The sequence below is a fragment of the Aphelocoma coerulescens genome, chromosome 3 (genome assembly GCF_041296385.1).
Source record: "Aphelocoma coerulescens isolate FSJ_1873_10779 chromosome 3, UR_Acoe_1.0, whole genome shotgun sequence".
In the NCBI taxonomy this organism is placed as follows: Eukaryota; Metazoa; Chordata; class Aves; order Passeriformes; family Corvidae; genus Aphelocoma; species Aphelocoma coerulescens.
The window spans coordinates 123,338,112-123,357,890 of record NC_091016.1 but is presented as its reverse complement, the minus strand read 5'-3'; the positions used below and the strand labels follow the sequence as shown (position 1 = coordinate 123,357,890).

Below are 19,779 nucleotides of genomic sequence, written 5' to 3'. Positions count from 1 at the left end.
TTTGGATGTCCCTTTAATTGTGGGCACTTATCCAGAAGTGTTTATGATGCTGTTACCCTGGTCAGCAGAACCATCTCAATCCTCTCTAAATGTTTTGCTGACAGTTATGCAATTTTAATTCATTTGTATAAACACCAGTGAGGAACAAATCTGTGAGTCACAAGCCCTGGACAGGCTGTGTCAGGCAATCTTTAATTTAAGAGCTGGGATTGAAAACTCTGTGTGAAGTTCATTACCAAGTGGTTTTATTTGGACACTTGATGTTGCCTATAAATCTGTTTGTCCTGACAGAGGTGGACCCTCAATCATTTCCTAAAATTTCTCTTTTCAGAAGGACAAATCATCTGGTAGGAACATGACTGACTCAGGCTGGAGGGACCATGGGAGGTCTCAGGTCAACACAGCACAGACAATCTCTCTGTGCAAAGTGTTCCAGTGCTTCATCCTCACAGTCCTCCCCACATCCACTTGGAACCTTCCCTCTCAATCTGTGCCAAGAGGAAATGGCCTCAAGTTGCATCAGGGGAGGTTTAAGTTGGATATTGGGAACAATTTCTTCATGGAAAGGGTTCAGCTGCCCAGGGCAGTGCTGGAGTCCCCATCCCTGCAGGGATTTAAGAGTTGTGTGGGTGTGGCTCTTGGGGGTGGGGATTTAAACCCAAGGATATCCATTTGGGACATAAAGCAAGAAAAAGCTGACCTTTACCCAAGAGTTTTGGGACATGGATGCTCTCAGTGGAGAAATCCAGCTTGCTGCTCCTTCCTTTGCCTAACAGGATTTTAAGTGAATTTCCTCTGCTTTCTTAGAGATTCCCTCGAATCTCTAAGAAAAGGCAATTGACCTTTGACCTTCAATGGTTTGGACTCGATAATCTCAGAGGCCTTTTCCAACCAAAATGATTCTATAATTCTGTGATTCTGTGGGTTTAGTGATGGCCTTGGCAGGGCTGGGATAATGGTTGGACTCAATGACCTTGAGGGCTTTTCCAATCTCAGCAATTCTGTGATTCTCTGGTTGCTCCAAGCCCCATCCAGCCCCGCCTTGGACACTTCCAGGGATGGGGCAGCCACAGTGCCAGGGCCTCACCACACTCACGGGGAGGAATTTCTTCCCAATATCCCATATAAACCTACTGTCTTTCACTTTGAAGCCATTCTCCCTTGTCCTGTCCTTCCAGGCTGTTGTAAAAATTCCCTCTACATCTTTCTTGTTGGCTCCCTTCAGGTACTGGAAGGTTGGAATTGTTGGTCTGGGTGAGAAAAGGATCAGGATTAATTTAACTTCCAAACCTCTTTGAGTCTGTGGGGTAACTCTTGGCCTTCAGTGGGGGAGCAGAGCCTGTGCTGTGTGGAGATGAATCGGTGCCATTTGCTGCCAAGAGTGTCTCTTAGGAATAAATTCCTTATGCTTAGATCAGGAATAAATTCCTGCTCTCATACTCCTCTGTAACATCAGAGAAAACAGCTTTTATATTTATCTGTGCAAGGCCTTACAAATTCAGTCTACATTCGATCATACCAATTTTATTTTATTTCATTTGAGTGTTTCTCAGTAAACCCAGCCATGGGGAGGAGTTCCAGCTGCAGCATTTCCTCTGCTCACTTTCTGTTCCTTCCTCAGCCCTGTGCTCCTCATTTTGTGCCTCCCCTGAGTCATCAGCACTGGTCTAATGGACTGGAACAGCCTAAGGTGGATGGTAATTACTTATTGAGTTGCTAATAGCCCAGATGAGAATAGGACTTATTAGATCGGGAATAATGAAAAGCTGTGTTTAATGCAGAAATTTTAGAGTCCGAAAGGCAAGTGTCTGAATTAATAATTTTTGTTTTCTATGAAGGAAGTTAAAATATTGGTATAGGAAGGTTTAAAATTAATTACATGAATGGTATTGCTCCAAGTTGTTTCAGAACTCCTGGTGTTTTGGGCTGAGATCTTTTTAAACCTTTTTACCTGCCATTGTTGGGGAGGTTTAAGGGAACAAAACCTCTATAAAGTGACCACTTAAATTTTAAATTTTCTTTATTTTTTCCTTCCGATAAATATGATGTTTTGCTTTTTCTTCCACTCTTTGAACTTTCATGTATCATTGCAGGCATAGACCTGGCTTCCTTTATTATCCCCCAAAGTAATTTTCTCATTCATCATCACAAAAAGTCCTTTATTAAAAGTTCTGCAGCTGCATTGCTAAATAAAATAACAACAGTAACAATAATTATTTGATTTAACTGACACGGCGAATTGGGAACGTGGTGCTCCACTCTACAGGATAATGTAGAACGTTCATGGAGACGTGACCCTGAGCTCAGAAAGAATCTTGAGATCAGAAGGATTCAAAAAAATAGGGAGGATTAGAAGGATGCTTTGTGTTTTGCCATGGAGCTTGGTTTGGAGACTCTGTTTCTGTGGTCTTCCCCTGAAATATGAAATATGCTTTTGAGCATCAGTGGCACAAAAAGCTCAGCCTGATTCTTTCAGAAACAAAGAGCCTGTCATTCTCCTCAAGTTCCCATTTTTATGCTGCTGTTCTAACACTTCACAGTAACTGCTTCCAGAATCCCATGGCTGCAGTAAACAGAATTTGAAGTGGTTTTCCTGAAAGAGCCTTGGATACTTTTTTCATTTGGAAGAGAAACTTTGCCTTCAAGTAAGCAAAGAGGTGGATGGGCTTGGAGCAACCTGGGATAGTGGAAGGTGTCTCTGCTCGTGGCAGGGGTGGCACAGGATGAACCCTAAGATCCCTTGTAATTTCTGACTCATAATTGTTTTTTTAACTTACATTACCCTACCTGGTAAATCACCATCTCCCTCTCTCTCTATATTTATATTGAATGCACAATTTAGGTTGCTGATTTTCAAATACCAGGGAAAGTTCAGCAGTAACTTTAATAAAGACAGCAATTATATTTTCATTATTCCCTCACTGCTTGTTAAATTGGGTCTGGAGTGTTTTATGGATCTAGAGCAATAAACATTATCTTACTTTGAGACATATTATAAAGTGTTGAGAAAAACATAATTATTGGAAATGTTTTAATATGAGAAGGTCAGAGAAACTTAATTATAGGGTTTTTTTCACCAATTAACTCATTATTTTAGAGCTTTGGAAATGTCATTTAGAGCCTTTCATCTGTGAGCATCTCCCCTGAATCTTTGACAGTCAGGAGCAGGCAAAGCTTGCAGTCTGAATTTTGGCAGCAGCCCAACACTATTCCATCTACATTTGTACAAAGATAACCTATTTCCAACATCAGTTTAAATTCAAAAATCCCACAAACTCAGAACCATAACTTCCAGGCTCAGATCTTTCTGTGAGTTTCTTGATACAAAATTTGGCACGTGGATCATTTGTGAGAAGTTGTAGCTTCTTAGAAAAAAACTTGAACCTCATCATGAGGGAAGTTCTCCAGGTTATGTGATTAAATGTGCACCAACCCTGGGAAAATCCGATTATTCTCCTTGAATACCAGTTGAAGTAATACCCAGGAGCCAGTTTTTGGAAAGATCCCACAATATTAAGTGCTGAGCTCTAAGGAAAGTCTGCCATCAGTTCAATGGGAGCTGTTGAATTGTTGTGGGTTGATTCTGTAGCATCAGAGGCTGCAGCTGAGGCAAGAAAAATCAGTGCAAAATTGGAATCACATTTGTGACACTATTTCAGCAATAGAAGGGTAAAAATATTGTAGGACTGTTGTGGTTTTCTGTTAAATAGGTTTTAAAAACTCAGGGCACTTTGTTATGTTTATTTCTCATAAATTAAGACACATTAAAGCACTAAAACCATCATTAGTTTTGTCATTTTAGGAAGGAAAAAATTGTTAAAAACCCCTACATCTCTTTTATGTCCCAAAAATCTGCTTTTGCTGGCATGAAACCACAAGCATTAGCTCAGTTTGTCAGTAGTTTCAGTGTATGATAGATCTGAAGATTTAAATTCTGTTATTAAGATTGTTCAGAGCAAAAGAAAACTGGGAAAAATGTTAAACTTTTAAACAAGGCACTTTATTTGTTAATAAAAGGAGGAAACTTTAAGAAAAAAGGAATGTGCTGTGGATTTGGTTGCGAGTACTTTATATTTCTTCATTGAGAGAAAGGTTGGATTTCTGTTATGTGAGGACAGTGGATTCACTGTTATTTATGGAATTTTTTCTACTAAAATAATAAATGTTGGGGCTCAACTAACACTGCCATCATAACACAGTTAGCCCTTACTAGGCTTCATGAGGTTGTTTTCTTCCTCAGAGGAGTGAAATTCATTGGAAATACTGGATTCCCTGGAAAATTAAAATGAAATTAGGTGCTGCATTGGAGATGGCATATCACTTCTTTACAAATAATAAAAAATGTTGGATTCACTTGGCCAATCTCACCCCAGGCCAGTCACCCCTGACTCCATCACATCACAACAGGTTAAAGGTCCTCAAGGAATGATTGGAATATTTTAGCTGATGGCTTTAGGATGAGATGAATCATGTTTAGAATTTCCAGCCTACAACACTCCGTGCTTTATTTGTTTATCTCTCTTGCCATAATGAGTTGAAATGTTCATTTTGATGATTTTCAGAATAAATTCTCATTTTCAGCTGAAATGTGTTTCGATTTGTGGGGCTATTCATAGAAATGAGCATAAAGAAGCTAATTTTAGCATGAGGGAGCTAAAATCTCCCATGTTCCTTGTTCCACAGTCGATGGAGATGCAGAGAGTGGGAGAAAACCTTGTTCAGAAGGGAGTTCAAAGCTGAAACCTGATTTTAGAAAGTCTGAATTGCTCTCTTCTCACAGCTCCAAGGCTGCCAGAGCTCAAGGAGAGTTTGGACAGCACTCTCAGGGATGCACAGGGTGGGACTGTTGGGGTGTCTGCGTAGGGCCAGGAGCTGGAATTCATAATCCTGGTGGGTCCCTTCCCACTCAGGATGTTCTATGGATCCAACTCCATGACTCTGTGGTTCCCTGCCAAACCCTGGCACCCTCTGAGAACCTGTGTCACTTACTGAGGTTTGCTGAGCAGCCAAACTCATCCTCCTTCATTCAAACCCACTTTTGCATCCCATCCTAAATCACTCACACGCTTTGGAAAGTACAAAATGGGAACTGGGAGTTTGCTGTGAGCCAGCCCTTCAGGATGGATGCTGTAGATGCAGTTTTGTAGAGGTTTGGTGTTCGATGGTCACAACTTCAGTAAGGAAGGTGAGTTTGAGCCTTAAATCGTGGAGTGATTTATTTGGCTTAAGATAAAAGTGAAAAAAAAAAGACATTTGTCGCTTAGGATACATTTTATTTTGCATTTCTCGTCACTGAGAAATAGAATGTCAGCCTTAGGCTGTGTCAGCTGTTCATGATGAAGCTGTAGCAAATTTTTAGATTGGGGTAACTACTTCCCATTTGACTTCAGAAATGTTTTTTATTAGAATCCCTTCCACAGCCACTCCATATCATACCTTAGTCAACCCTTACTGGACTTCATGAGGTTGTTTTCTTCCTTAGAGGAGTGACATTCATTGGAAATACTGGATTCCCTGGAAAATTAAAGTGAAATCAGGTGCTGCATTGGTGATGACAAATCACTTCTTCAACAAATGTTGTGTTCATTTGGCCAGTCCTCCCCTGGCCCAGGCACCACTGGCTCCGTACATACATTGGCTCTGCTAGACATGGGGAAAGGCTCTGGAATCTTCGTGGAATTGTGGAATTATGGAATGGTTTGGGTTGTGTGACCAAACCTGGCCACACAAACCCAAACCAGTGGTTGGTAACACTCACCTTTATTTTGCCATCAGCTTCTGAGCTGCTTCAAGCAGTAAAATCACAATTCCCTTTTTCTCAACAAAGCCCAACTTGGCTCTCCCGGATTCCCTTCGCTGTGCTGAGGGGGGAAATCACCAGGAAAAAGGCTGGAGCAGATTGGGAGGCTCAGCTGAGCATTGGGGCTGGTCATTTATCACTGTCAGCAGGGCCAGGGGGGACGAGGCGCTGGAGCGTTCCCGCTCATCCATGGAGTGACAGCTGACGGGAGCCTGGTGCCACCTCCGGGCGGATAATCTGCCGCGGAGTGGGAATGTGTGCGAGGGAGATACTCTATCACCAGCCACACGCTGCTCCCGACGGCTCCACGAGGCAAAAGGGAGCGTCAGCTGGGCTTCCAGGGACTGTGGGAATTGGGATGCGTCGCTAAAACCGGCCTGGGCGTTGCTGCCGTGGATTCATGGATTCTTAAATCCAGATGGATGGAGCGGTGGGGATGTGTGGGGAGGCACGGGAGTGATAAGGGGATGACAGCGTTCTGATGGAGAGCGCTGGGTGTTTCACATCTCAGTTTAATTCTGCTGCGAAGTTCAGGAATTGTTTAAAAACAGCAAAACCCACCCTGGCAAATACAGGCCTCAGTGAATCTAAATATTTAAAGGAACAAGAAAAATGTCTTGTGATGGGAAACTGAAATTACAGCAGGAAAAAATCCGATAAGTGAAGGTTAATAAATATTTCTTGCAATGTTCAGTGTAAAAATGGTTGAGGGAATTGGGATTGTTCAGCCTGGAAAAGAGAAGGTTTGGGGTGACCTAATTGCAGCCCCTTCCAGTACTTGGAGGGAGCCTAAAAGAAAGGTGGAGAGGAAATTTTGACAAGGGTCTGGAGGGACAGGACACAGGGAATGGCTTCCCACTGCCAGAGGGCTGGGATAGATGGGATATGGGGAAGGAATTGTTCCCTGTGAGGGTGGGAAGGCCCTGGCACAGGGTGCCCAGAGAAGCTGTGGCTGCCCCTGGATCTCTGGAAGTGTTCAAGGCCAGGTTGGACGGGGCTTGGAGCAACCTGGGCTAGTGGAAGGTGTTCCTGCCCATGGCAGGGGGTGGAACTGGATGAGCTTTAATGTCCCTTTTAACCCAATCCATTTCATGATTCCATGAAATATTTCCCGTAGGTGCTAATTTAGAGCAAGGCTCCCAAGCCAATGTGAGATTATCCTGATTCCCAAAATTCTTCTTTCTGCCACCTAATAAAAAGTTCTGTGTCTTGAATTTGGTCAATCTGCAACTCAAAACTTAGTGTTTTGAATTTGCTGTTATTTTTATTAACTGTATCCCGTTTTGCTTTTCATGACAAATCATATGCATTGACTTAACTGGGGAACATTTTAATTGAGCACTGCTGGAGATTTTCCAATAAATTAACATTACATGTTTTTAACAGATGTCTGAATTTGACATTGTTATTAGACATTGTAATTAATAGAAGTATTACCCAAATTAAAATCTCAGGGCCTCAGAAAAATTAAATTGTAGGTGACTGAGTGATGTTAACTCATTAATAGAGAGTGACTCCTGAATTCCCTCTGTTGGGTTTTATTAGCCCAGTAAACACATTTTTCCATGTAGCTGGAGAGGGAGTTGGGCAAACACTTTGGAATAAGGGTCTTAGGAATCAAGAGATGTTTTACCAGTGATATTGTGTATTTAACCTGGCATTGCCTTATTGGTATAATCTGCCCACAAATACCTTTCTGGGATGTTGTACAGTTTTAATATGATAGAATTATAGAATCCTAGAATGGTTTGGGCTGGAAAGGACTTTGAAGATCATCCAGTTCCAACCGCCACATATGTAATTAAAGACTTGAAACAACACAGCTCTGCTGTTTGTTGACAAATTCATGGCCAGCCACGAATTTCAAAGGGTTTTTCCCACTTTGAACATGTGTGTGAATGTCCAGCAAAAACTATGGACTCTCATTTTGAGAAACCGTGGACATAAAAATCAATAACAACTCGTCAGTGTTACGTGGCACGAGGCTTATCTGCTTTCAGGTGGAGCCTTCAAAAAGGGAGCAGCCTAAATCCAAAGTCACACTTAGGAGGTTATTTATGTAAATATTAATCTGTGAAATGAAATTGTAAATAAACAATGTGATTAAAAGCAGTTGGGGGGATTTTTTAAGTCTGCAGTGTTTTGCCTTGCAGAAATTCCCTAGAATTTGGCACTTCTGGTGCCGATTCCCAAGTGAGGAGATGTTGAACTGAGCAGTGCCAGGAATTCACCAACCAGCAGAGATCAGACCCCAGCCCGTGGCTTTCCAGAGTTTATAAAAGTTTATTTCTGCCATGAATCTTCAGGCCTTCCCTCAGATGGTTCCTGCCCTTTTAGACAGTATTTCCCTCAAGAATTAGGGGGTGCAAGCTCGTGTTCCATAAGAGGAGAACAGAGTGTTACTGGAGCTGCTTTGCCTCTCTCCATGCTCCATCACGGAATTCCTGCCCAGAGCTTTGTGCTGCTTCCCATTTTTCACGGTGCACACACCATGTCCCAGATGAGCATCCAGGGCATGTTTTATTCATGTGCTTTTCACCCCTTCGTTGGGATCATTAATAAAGCTGCTAAATAAACCCAGGCTTAACAACCCTGCTCGCCACACCCCACTGGACATCTCCTCCCCGCTCCCTCACGCTCTGTTTAACGCCGTCCTTTGTTTGGATCTCTTGGTTTTCCAGCCTGTCTGATGCCATTCTTACCCAAGCTGGTTAAGATAAGGGTTTCAAGTGGGGTTTTGAGAGGTGTTGTCTGTAATTATGAAGTGAATCCAGTTGTGTTTTATCATCTTCATTCAATTCCTATGCTAACAAGAGGCTCCATGAAAAGCAGGAATGGCAGAGATGGCCTGGATTGTCTGTATTACGTGGAAAACTCAATTCCAGGCTCTGCTCCAGCTTTCAGGCTCTTCTATTTTCCTTTCTATTTTATATTTCAGGAAGTTGTAGTCTTCCCATCTCTGGAAGTGTCCAAGGCCAGGCTGCACAGGGCTTGGTGCAACCTGGGATAGTGGAAGGTGTCTATTTTTATTATTTTCTTTTGTGTTACCCCATCCAAACTGGCCTTGCACACATCCGGAGATGGGGCAGCCACAGCTTCTCTGGGAGGTTAAAAAGAGGAAGTTTTAAAAGTGAGACCTGCTCATTATATCATGACAGAGCTCCATGAATTAGGTTTTTGGGAAGTGAAATGCTGTGACAGTCCCAAAATACCACAAGAGTTGGTTACTTTGTGTATCTCATCTATCTGTCTATGTTATCTTTCTGATCTGGCAACTCTTCTAGACAAGATCCTTACACAATCATAGATTCCTTTAGCTTGGTGTCATTATTTTCCCCTGCCATTGTTCCCTTTGCTATTTGGATCATGTATTTTACTGTTAACATTTGTTCTGGTTCATAACCCATAATCTCCATTGGTGTCAAGGCAGTGTTTTAATAAATACTTGTGTACACACAGGTACATCTAATCCTTCCCCTGAATAGATCCTAAATCTCTGTGATATTACTGCAGGGTTAGAGGTGGAATTCATCCAAGTTTGTTGCTATTTTCCTTATAATCAATGCTCAGAAAGTGACATTTTTAAATATGACTGGTTTTATCCTGAAGAAGACAATATGTCACATGAATCACCACACAAGTGTCTGGTTCTTTCCAGAGTACAGGAGGATCCAAGGCTGAATACTCAGATGTAGATATCCAGTGTGGATGATGAAAGCCAAGTGCCAGGATCCAAGTTTTAAAATATTTAATTTTGCCTTAGTTTTTGTACCCCAAACCTCCAAAATTCAACACCTACAGAGTCAGAGAACAGAGCAAGCAGAACATATGGGCACAATCAGGCTCTGATGGGTCACCTTTATCTGGGTCTCATATGCTCTGTGTGTGGGAAAGTCACATAATCTCACAATCCCAGAATTACTTGGGTTGGAAAAGCCCTCGGAGATCACTGAGTCCAACCATCCCCCAGCACTGCCAAGGCCACCACTGACCCATGTCCCCAAGTGCCACATCCACATGGCTTTTCAATCCCTCCAGGGATGGGGACTCCAGCACTGCCCTGGGCAGCTGTGCCAGTGCTTGACCACCCTTTCCAGGAATATCCGACCACCCTTTCCGAATATCCAACCTGACTCTCCCTTGGCACAGCTTGAGCCCGTTCCCTCTCCTCCTGTCCCTGTTCCCTGGGAGCAGAGCCCGACCCCCCTGGCTGCCCCCTCCTGTCAGGGAGTTGTGCAGAGCCAGGAGATCCCCCCTGAGCCTCCTTTGCTCCAGGCTGAGCCCCTTTCCCAGCTCCCTCAGCTGCTCCATGGCTTGTGACCTTGTCTCCTGGACAGCAGTAAGTCTGTTACTGTACTTTCTAGGATACTTTCCTCTATTCATACCCCAAATATATCCTTAATCCTCACATTTTACTCCCACAGCCCAAGTTCTCTGTCCCAGCTTCCACGAATCCACTCCCCACTCCCAGTATGCACCTCTACCCCAGGGGATTGGGAGTTTCACAATCACTGTCTCTCCTCCTCTGCACCTCCACCACCGTCTTCTAAGAAATTTATTAATTTTCATTCCAAAACCTTATTTTCATGTCTCTCCTGATCCCTTTCCCAGTAGGAACTGCAGAACAAGCCCAGTGCTTGATCTCTGGCCTTTGTTCATTAAGCTGCACCTCTGTTTTTTAAGGAGCTCGTGTGTTTTGGAGGCTGAGCTGGCACTCTGTGCTAGGACACATCACACTCCGTGCCATCGGTCAGTTCCTGTGTCCCAATCCGTTTGATGGCCTGGATGCAGCGAGCCCAGTGTGACACTTTGGGAGACATCATCCCCAGAATACATTTCCAAGTTGGTTTCTGCTGCCACTCTTCCCTTCCTGAGCTGTTTTGATAAATAAACTCACATATTTTTCAACAACATTTGTGATTATTGGATTCCGTTGTGTGATACCAGGGTTTTTTTAATAATAGCTGGGATCCATCATGTGAGGACATCACCACAATACTATAAGTAGTTCTGGGCTAAATTCGTCAAATAATTCAAAATTCAAATTGTTGAATTACTGTGACATAACCACCTCTCCTTTTAATTGATCCTGAGCTGACAGCTGATCTCTCCTGATGGAGGATGGAACTGGAGGAGCGAGAGGTGAAAGAAACTCAGCAGATCCTGTTCACCATCTCTTTGCCAGTGCTGAGGATCCAAATCACTCGTCAGAGGCAGAGACATAAATGACCAGGATTGGGGATCGATGTCCCTGTGCTGAGAATATCCTTTGGGTCACAAAGGGATTTGAACTGTAGCTCTTGAGGGTTCATCTACAATGACAGGAGGTTTTCTTATTGCACAGGAGCTTTTAGAACTGACAGTTCTGCTGATTGAACTAGACCTGAAAAGAAAGAAGAGCTTCTCTTTCATCACCAGCTAGGAAGGATTTATGGATGGAGTTCTGCCATAAATTAAAAATCTCATCCTGCTCAAGGAGAGCAGCCCTCTCCCTTATGTGCCTCTCTTTAGTTCTCTAAGAGCCTCAGTGAAGCTCTGCTTTCCTGCTTTTTTCCATTGAGTAGTTTTTAAAATCCCAAAATTCGAAATCCTAATTCCACTTTCAGGAACAAGGAGAAATGGGGGGGGTCTTAGTTTAGATTGGAAAAGGGGCATTTAGCAGGTAATTTCTATTCCTTCAGCAGCACTTCCTACAGTCTTCCTCTTCAACAGCCAAACTTTCCCTCTGTCCTTTTCAGGTCATTGTGAAACCACCTCAAAAGCATTTTCTGGTGTCCAGAAGTTGGGAGAAGGGATAGATATAAATAAGGTGAATGAATAAGTGGGGATTTGGATCAATCCTATCCTTGTACAATTTACCAAATCGTCATTTATGGCATAATTTTGGTACATGAAACGTGTAACTCCTCTTGGCACACCCATCAGGTACCTTTTCAGAGAACTAAACTCTTTCTTGAGGTAAATATCTCTAGGGTTATGAAACAGTGAAAAAAATAAATAAACATCCTTAGGTTTAAAAAATCAGTCTTGAAGGTATTTAGGCCTATAATTGAATGACTTGTTTTACAGAAGTACTGGCCAGTTGGGGCTTTCATAAGTGAAAAGTGAACAGAAATTCTGGAGCCCAGAAGTTTCTAGAATCAGTTCATTTACTCAGGCACAAGCACAAACCAAGGTCAGATCCCTGTTTTCTAAAGCAGGTGAATGAAATATAATGAAGTTCTCATCAGTTCATATGGAAATACACTGAAACAGAGTTTTGTTTTGAGGCTGTCGAGTAAGATTTCTATTTGGAAATGGCAAGAACACATTTGTTCCTGTAATGTGTTAATAGCAGTGTGTTAATGTGTTAACGCAGCCTAATGGAAGGGTGTGTTTTAGTAGAGTTAATTCACTGTTAATGAATTCAGTGCTGCCTTTAGACTTCAGTGTAGGCTCTGTGAAGGATCAGAGAATCCCAATATCCTGAGCTGGATCCCACCAGGATCATGGAATCCAGCTCCTGGATATCACTGGACATGGCTGTTTGGAAAAGTGAACAGTGTCTGGTTCAGCCTCTGCTGACATGTGCTGGTTAAATTAAAGGTTAAATGGTTACATTAAAAAGGAAATATTTGTTTAGTAAATACTAGTCAGTAAGGCTGATTTTGGTTCCATGGAACTGAGTTTTCCTGTGTTGAACTGAAGGGCAGTGAATTCCTTACTTTTGCTACTTTAGTAATCTTTACTATAGGATTTCTCCTCCTTGGTGACACTTTTGGACTTTTATCCTCACTACAATTTAAATGGTGACACTGCACTGCCAAACTTCTGCCATTTTTTTCCCTCTGCATGTTGCAGTCTTTCACTGAAAATAAAAACGAGGTAATTTCTTGTTGGCAAGGTAAGAAACCCACTGGTCATCAGTTATGTTCTGTATATTGAGGTCTTCTCATTGTACCATTCCCATCCCTGGAAGTGTCCAAGGCCAGGTTGGATGGGGCTTGGAGCACCCTGGGATAGTGGAACATGTTGGGGTTGGAACTGGATGAGCTTTAAGGTCCCTCCCCACACTGGATCCATGAGGACACCTGGGGAAGAGAAGGATCCAGGGAGACCTCAGAGCCCCTTCCAGGGCCTAAAGGGGCACCAGGAGAGCTGGAGAGGGACTTGGGACAAGGGATGGAGGGACAGGACACAGGGAATGGCTTCCCACTGCCAGAGGGCAGGGATGGATGGGATATTGGGAAGGAATTGTTGGTTGTGAGGGTGGTGAGGCCCTGGCCCAGGGTGCCCAGAGAAGCTGTGGCTGTCCCTGGATCCCTGGAAGTGTCCAAGGCCAGGCTGGACGGGGCTTGGAGCAGCCTGGGATAGTGGGAGGTGTCCCTGCCCATGGCAGGGGGTGGAACTGGATGGTCTTTAAGTTCCCTTCCATCCCAAACCACTCTGGGATTCCCTGATTCATTGTGCTGTGATCTTTCTGGAGGGTACAAACCCGACACTGAAGTTAAACTTGGTCCTTCTGAGACTTTTGAAATCCCAGCTGTGGGTTACAGTGAACTGCCACCAGTCTGTCCCCGTGTTCTGAGTTTTCCAATGGCAACTGCCATCCTATTTTTCATTATTTTGCTGCAGAGAGGTGGAGTTGTGACTGGGGATGACTTCCTCCTCTCACATCTACAATTTAGGAGGCATTTAAATAACTTGCTTATTCAATGCTGAGTGTTTTTCTCCACCCCTCATTATTTAGATGAAAGGAATCTTTGTCACACAGCCTGGCACTAAATTTTATGCCCCTTCATTGCCTCCAAACTTTTATTTAAAATGAATATGGAAACTACACTAAATGTTATCTGTACATGCCCTGCACAGCTGACTGAAAGTTTCATAAAACCACGGAGTCACAGAATATCCTGGCAAGGACCCACAAGGATCATCATGTCCTGCACAGGAAAATCCCTCAAATCCCACCATGGGCTTTATTTGGTGCCCATCTTGTAAATTTTAGGACTTATATTATGCCTTATATTCGGCTTTTGGAAATAATAACCTGAGAGCTCCTTTTATAACTGTTGTAAAAAATTCTTATATTCCCCGATCTGGTTTTTTTCTCCCAAATTCCCAACCCCAAAATCCTCCACCATGGTGGTGTGATGGGAAATGTAGGAAAAATGGAAGAAAAGGCCAAAAAGAAAGGGGAAAGGAGTCCCTCAAGCAGCAGCTGATTTGCTTTGGGATGTTCCCATCCCTGCTTATCCCTTTTCCTCCTCTCCCCCGTCCCCATCGTGGCTGTGCTTTAGGAGATGGAGTAGGCTCCTGGTAATTGGTTAATCAGCTATTTTCAATTCAATTCCTGGCTGTACTTACCATGGAAAATTAACAGTCCTTGCGTATAAATATGACCCCTACTCCTGGATTAATTTGATTATGCAAGAATCTCAGTTTTCATTTAAAAATAATAACTTTCTGGCTGCTCTGATAAAACAAGTTTGGATATGTAATCTAAATATTCTCTAATGGCTTAAAAAAATCAAAAGACAAATATGAAGAACATATGAATCTCTTATTAATAGAATTTAAATGTTCTCAAATCTTTGCTGGGATGGCTTGAGATTGAATATTTTGAGACCAGAGAACTCCTGATTTTCATTCACTGCTGGATCAGCATTCTCTGAAAAGCCAAACCTTTTTTAAGCATCTTCATTTGGGTCCACAAAAAGAGAAGTGATGTTCATTAAATGACTGGGGGAATCTTAACCCTGAGTTTTTAAAATTTCTTCTGGGCTTGTAAATCTGTTTGGAACCTAAGTCAGGCTGGTTTGAAAGGAAATATTTTTTACAGAACTTTCTCACTTGAACATATTTCATTGTTAAATTTATCTATTATGGGTGTGATGCCATCAACCCATGTTACTGTGAGTATAAATGAAATGTATCCTAACAAATTAAAATGTGCCAGAGAACAGGTCCAGGCATTGGAACTCGATTGTCCACACTGATAAATTGCTGGGATAGGCTCAAACATGATTTCAGCTGGGCTAATTAACTCTCAGATAGTTCGTAGATAAGACTTGCCTGTTTGAGTGGTTTACTGGTGCAGATACAGACTCATGGTGAGGGCAGCAAGGAGAGAGATGGTTCTACTCAGACTCATGAGACCCCACCTTCAGAGCTGCCTCCAGCACTGGGATCCAACAGCAGAAGGACGTGGAGCTGCTGGAGAGAGTCCAGAGGAGGCCCCGGAGATGCTCCAAGGCTGGAGCCCCTCTGCTCTGGAGCCAGGCTGGGAGAGCTGGGGGTGTTCACCTGGAGAAGAGAAGGATCCAGAGAGCTCAGAGCCCCTTCCAGAGCCTAAAGGGGCTCCAGGAGAGCTGGAGAGGGACTTGGGACAAGGCATGGAGGGACAGGACACAGGGAATGGCTTCCCACTGCCAGAGGGCAGGGATGGATGGGATATTGGGAAGGAATTCCTGGGTGTGAGGGTGGGGAGGCCCTGGCCCAGGTTTCCCAGAGAAGCTGTGGCTGCCCCTGGATCCCTGGCAGTGTTCCAGGCCAGGTTGGATAGGGCTTGGAGCACCCTGGGCTAGTGGAAGGTGTCCCTGCCTGTGGCAGGGGTGGGATTTTTTAGATGGTTAGATGGTATTTAAGGTTCCTTCTCAAACCATTCCATGGTTGTGGGATAATCCGTGTGTGGACAGAACTGTACCTGAAATCAATGACTCTTTAGCCAAGGGCTGTTGTAGGACCACGTTAGAAACTATCAAGTGATAGGTGTAAAAACTCAATAAAAACTGCCTAAGAAACATTGAGGACCTGTTTAGCAACTTTTGATTATCTTTCCATGCATTTTGGATCTGTGAAGGATTATTTCTTGTTAAAATTCAGAGAATCTGAGGAGCACAAGGCAGGCACTGCACCTGTCTGAAGCAGACTTTTGCCTGAAGCTGAAGTTGAATGTCAAGTCCTCCAGGATCTGTGTTGCTTTCAGCTCCTACTGGTTCTGTTCAGCAGGAAGCAAAGTGTGTCACAGGAATCTCTCAGGCTTAGTTTGGAAAATTTAGAGAGTTTTGGCAGTTGATGATGGAGCAGCATTTGGAAGTTTTGAGAGGTTGTTGTTCATGAATTTATGTTCGTGAAAATTCTGTCAGCTTGAATGTCAATAAAACAAAAGTGAGAATCTATTCCTTAACAAATGGCTTAGCTTTGGAGCCCTGAGGACCAAGGAGATTAAAAAAAATGATACAGAGACATCCCTGGAAGTGTTCCAGGCCTGGATAGTTCAAGGTGTCCCTGCCCATGGCAGCAGGTGGCACTGGATGAACTTTAAGGTCCCTTCCAAGCAAACCAGTCTGGGATTTGATGATCCATGTCCTTCTAATTCAGCTTTTCTGCATCGATGGATGGATTGACCCCATAGATTGACAGTATTTGGGAGGAATGTGCTGTTTTCAGCCCCAGGAAGTGAAGTGAACTCAGCCAGTGCAGTGCTCAGTGGAAATGTCTCCATGGCTCTGCAAGACCAGGTTTTATCCTACTTACTGCAAGCCCTTGTCTCTGGAATGACAATGAGCTTGGGAAAGTAATTTATTCTTTCTGTTGGCAAGTTACAGGGATAGTCCTATTTTTTTCTAATTCCATGGGGCCAAAGTATTCCTGATTTTCTGGAGTTAGTCAATCCAATTTGTAGGTGAGAATTAAAATATTTTCACATGGAAAACTGTTCAGTAAAAAGCCCCAAACTGGGACATTCTTTGATTCTCCTTGGGGAGAGTTGTTACTTACACGTTGTTATTTGGGTGTTGTTACTTTCTTCCTAAGGTTGAATGTGTATTTTGTTAAGGTCTTTTAAATTTGGGGGTGGAGGGGGTGGGAGGGTGGGGGTGGTTTATTTTTTACTATTTAGTGCATCTGTGCAGGAAATACTGGAAAAAATAGTGAGCCAAAGTATGAATGACAAGAAAATGAATCATTTTATCTGGCTGAGATCTTCAAAACGAAAGTGTGAAGACATTTGGAGACAACTTGAGAACTCTGAAAATATTACTTTCATTCAAGCCCGTCTCACCTCTGAAAGTTTAATTTTAATTTTAATATATTGAAAGCCTGGCCATTTGAAATGATAACTGCTTCATACATCATGGATGTCACTCACTCTGTAAATGAAGGCAGCTATCAGGGCGAGGGCAGGGTTAGTTTATTTGATCTTACAAGATGTTCCATAATTTTTCTGCCTGTTCACTCCTCTCCTGTGGCTGTAGATCATGTTGGGAATACCAGCTACAGCTAACGAGGTTGAAACCTTGGTCATGTTACTCCCACTCTGGAGCTTCCCAACAATTTCCTTCCCAAAGCCCCTCTCTGGAGGCACAGGACATTCAATTTTCCTAAATGCCACCGATTGACTCGTGGCACCTCTTGCTCCACTTGCAGATAACCCTGATTTTCCCTTCTCACTGACTGTTGGTAAATGTTGGTTGCCAGCTGGGATTAGGAATGTGCCTCCCTGCTAATGAGAAATACTGTCTTCAGAGAATTCACAAGTGAGCCCACATTCCCTATCTGACCTGGTTTGTTCCTCACCAGCATCAGGACTAAAGGAATTCAAATAATGCATGCACTGAGAAAACATCTGCATTTTCTCCCCAGAAAATATTTTGTGAACAGAAAGTTGTATTTTGAATTCAGGCAGTTTTGTTTCTTGCCACCACTGTTTAAAATGTGTCTTAATAGCAAAAAATGGATGTAGGGATGGCAGTGAAAAGATTTGGGACTACAAGAGGGCAGGGTTAGGTGGGATATTAGGAAGAAATTCTTGGCTGTGAGGGTGAGGAGGCCCTGGCCCAGGGTGCCCAGAGAAGCTGTGGCTGCCCCTGGATCCCTGGAAGTGTCCAAGGCCAGGCTGGACGGGGCTTGGAGCAACCTGGGCTAGTGGAAGGTGTCCCTGCCCGTGGGAATTGTTCAGGTTTCAATGGATCTGTGAGAAATAAACAATTGATTTTATGCAAAGCAAATACTCCATCACATTTTAACTTTTTTTTTTTTTTTTTTCTAGATAAACATCATGTCAATGGAAACAGAATGGTTGAACCTTTCCCAGAGGGAACACAGATGGCTCTGTTTGGTAAGGCATCAGTTTGAAAATAAAAGCTCAAAGCTCTGTGGTGTTCCTGCATTCCAAATTTCTTAATTTCAGCCTGACTCCTTCCTTCCAGTTTCAGAATCTGGGCTGCTCCTGCCATTTTCCAATCACTGCCACCAGCTAAAGCCACTGGGCATTTTGGGAGATGTCCTTTATATGTCATTTCCATGTAAAGAAATACACTAAAAATGTTTTTTTTTTCTTAGTTACACAAACAGAAAATATAAATCCTGTATTTTGTTCCCTAAAAATTCCAAAATAATAGCTTTTTATGTATGATAATTCCTCTAAGATCATTCATTAGTTGAAACAAAATTCTGAAGATGGTCCATTATTCTCCAAACTTTAAGACATGCCAGGAACTCCAACTGTTTGGGATCTACTGGACTTGGAGAGTTGTTTCCATTTACATGCCCCGAACCAAACCTGCTCATGGGTACTCGACCTTGTGAACAGTCCTGTGGAATTCCTGTCGGGAGCCATCAGAGCTGGAAAAGTGGCCAGCTGGAAAAGAGAAGTTTAATTTCACTGTATCTGTCTCTTTTCTATGAAAATGTCACTCTTTGAGCCCTTTTTGAAGACTTGAAAAGTTGTTTCTCCAGAGAAATTAATTTATGGAAGTAATAAACATCCTAAAATGGATCAAAATCACCCTTTTCCAGCCAAGATCTGGACTTTACCCAAAACTGGGAATTGTCAGAGCTCTCATTTCAGGATGTGCTGATGTTAGTTCTTAAGGCAAGCCTTTGGGATTTACTGGGGAAGAAAAAAAGTGGATTTCTATGACAATTATTATTAAAATTTATTGCTACAGAGAATGAAAAATTTCCTAGTGCTGTTTTGATATAACTGAGTTGTTTACAAAGGGTGTATTTCTCTACTAACATGAACAAGATTGTCCAAAGTGCCTTAGGAAATGTATTATGTTCTATTAAATGTTTCTCTATCTGTGATGCTGAAGTAAATATTAAATCACTCCTTGATACACATTAATTTAATACTCCAAAAATGATCTTTTCAATTGATGATTGCAAAAAATCTTGGCGAGTGTCAGCTTTCCTGTGGAATTAATGTTGGTGTAGTTTCATGGCAGAAGAGGAGGAATGGTTTGTGGGTGTCACCCTTCAGTTTCCAACATGATTTATTCAACTTCTCTTCAGAGTTCTTCCAAACCAGTGTTGCTTTTCTGTCAGTATCTCCTTCTCTGTGGATTTTGGGAACATAAACAAATTCTTGGACTGGTGGAATGAGTGATTGTTTTAGAATTTTCTTTTGGAGCAAGTGGAAAATGATTTTAACCTTTGAGCTCCGAGGTTGAGATGGATGTAGATTCTTCTCTGAATTTCTTACAGCAGACAGAGGGTTCTGGTGCAGTCTGATACTGATGCAGTCCATGCTGTTTAAATATTTTTTTAACAAAAGAAGCTTCTTTTGTTTTTTTTTTTTTATTTCCTGTGTCATGATCAGATCAGATTTCTGGTGTTTGTGATGGGTGTTGGTTCTGTCACTGCTCGTTGTACACGATTTGTAAAACTTCATAGAAAGCAAGAGGATTTAATTGGAAAATTGCAAAAGCTTGTTAAGCAGAGCACTTTGAAGCATTCCTGAGGAACTCTGTAACATTCCTATCAAGCCTGGGAACTTCCATTCTTTTTAAATTGCCCTAGATTTTCCATAAGGCTCTGATTGCAAGTGTTGGGCTTACGTGCTGAAAGCTCAGGCTGGTGCCATCTGTGCTGTGAAGGAACAGAAAGCCTACACGTCCTGATTTTTGCTATTAGACCTGCACTGGAATAGTGCACAAACACGACTCTGATGATAATCCCTGGCATTTGTTGGTGTTGGCATCCCAATCTGACGG

General features: G+C 42.6%; 1 protein-coding gene across 1 annotated transcript in view; it reads left to right on the top strand.

Annotated features, from left to right (window-relative positions):
- Positions 1-19,779, top strand: part of MSRA (methionine sulfoxide reductase A) — a 235,821-nt gene that overhangs the window by 67,573 nt on the left and 148,469 nt on the right. Inside the window, exon 2 of the mRNA XM_069011850.1 lies at positions 17,832-17,900. Coding sequence (XP_068867951.1) covers positions 17,832-17,900 — 69 coding nt within the window. The remainder of the gene's footprint in view (positions 1-17,831; positions 17,901-19,779) is intronic.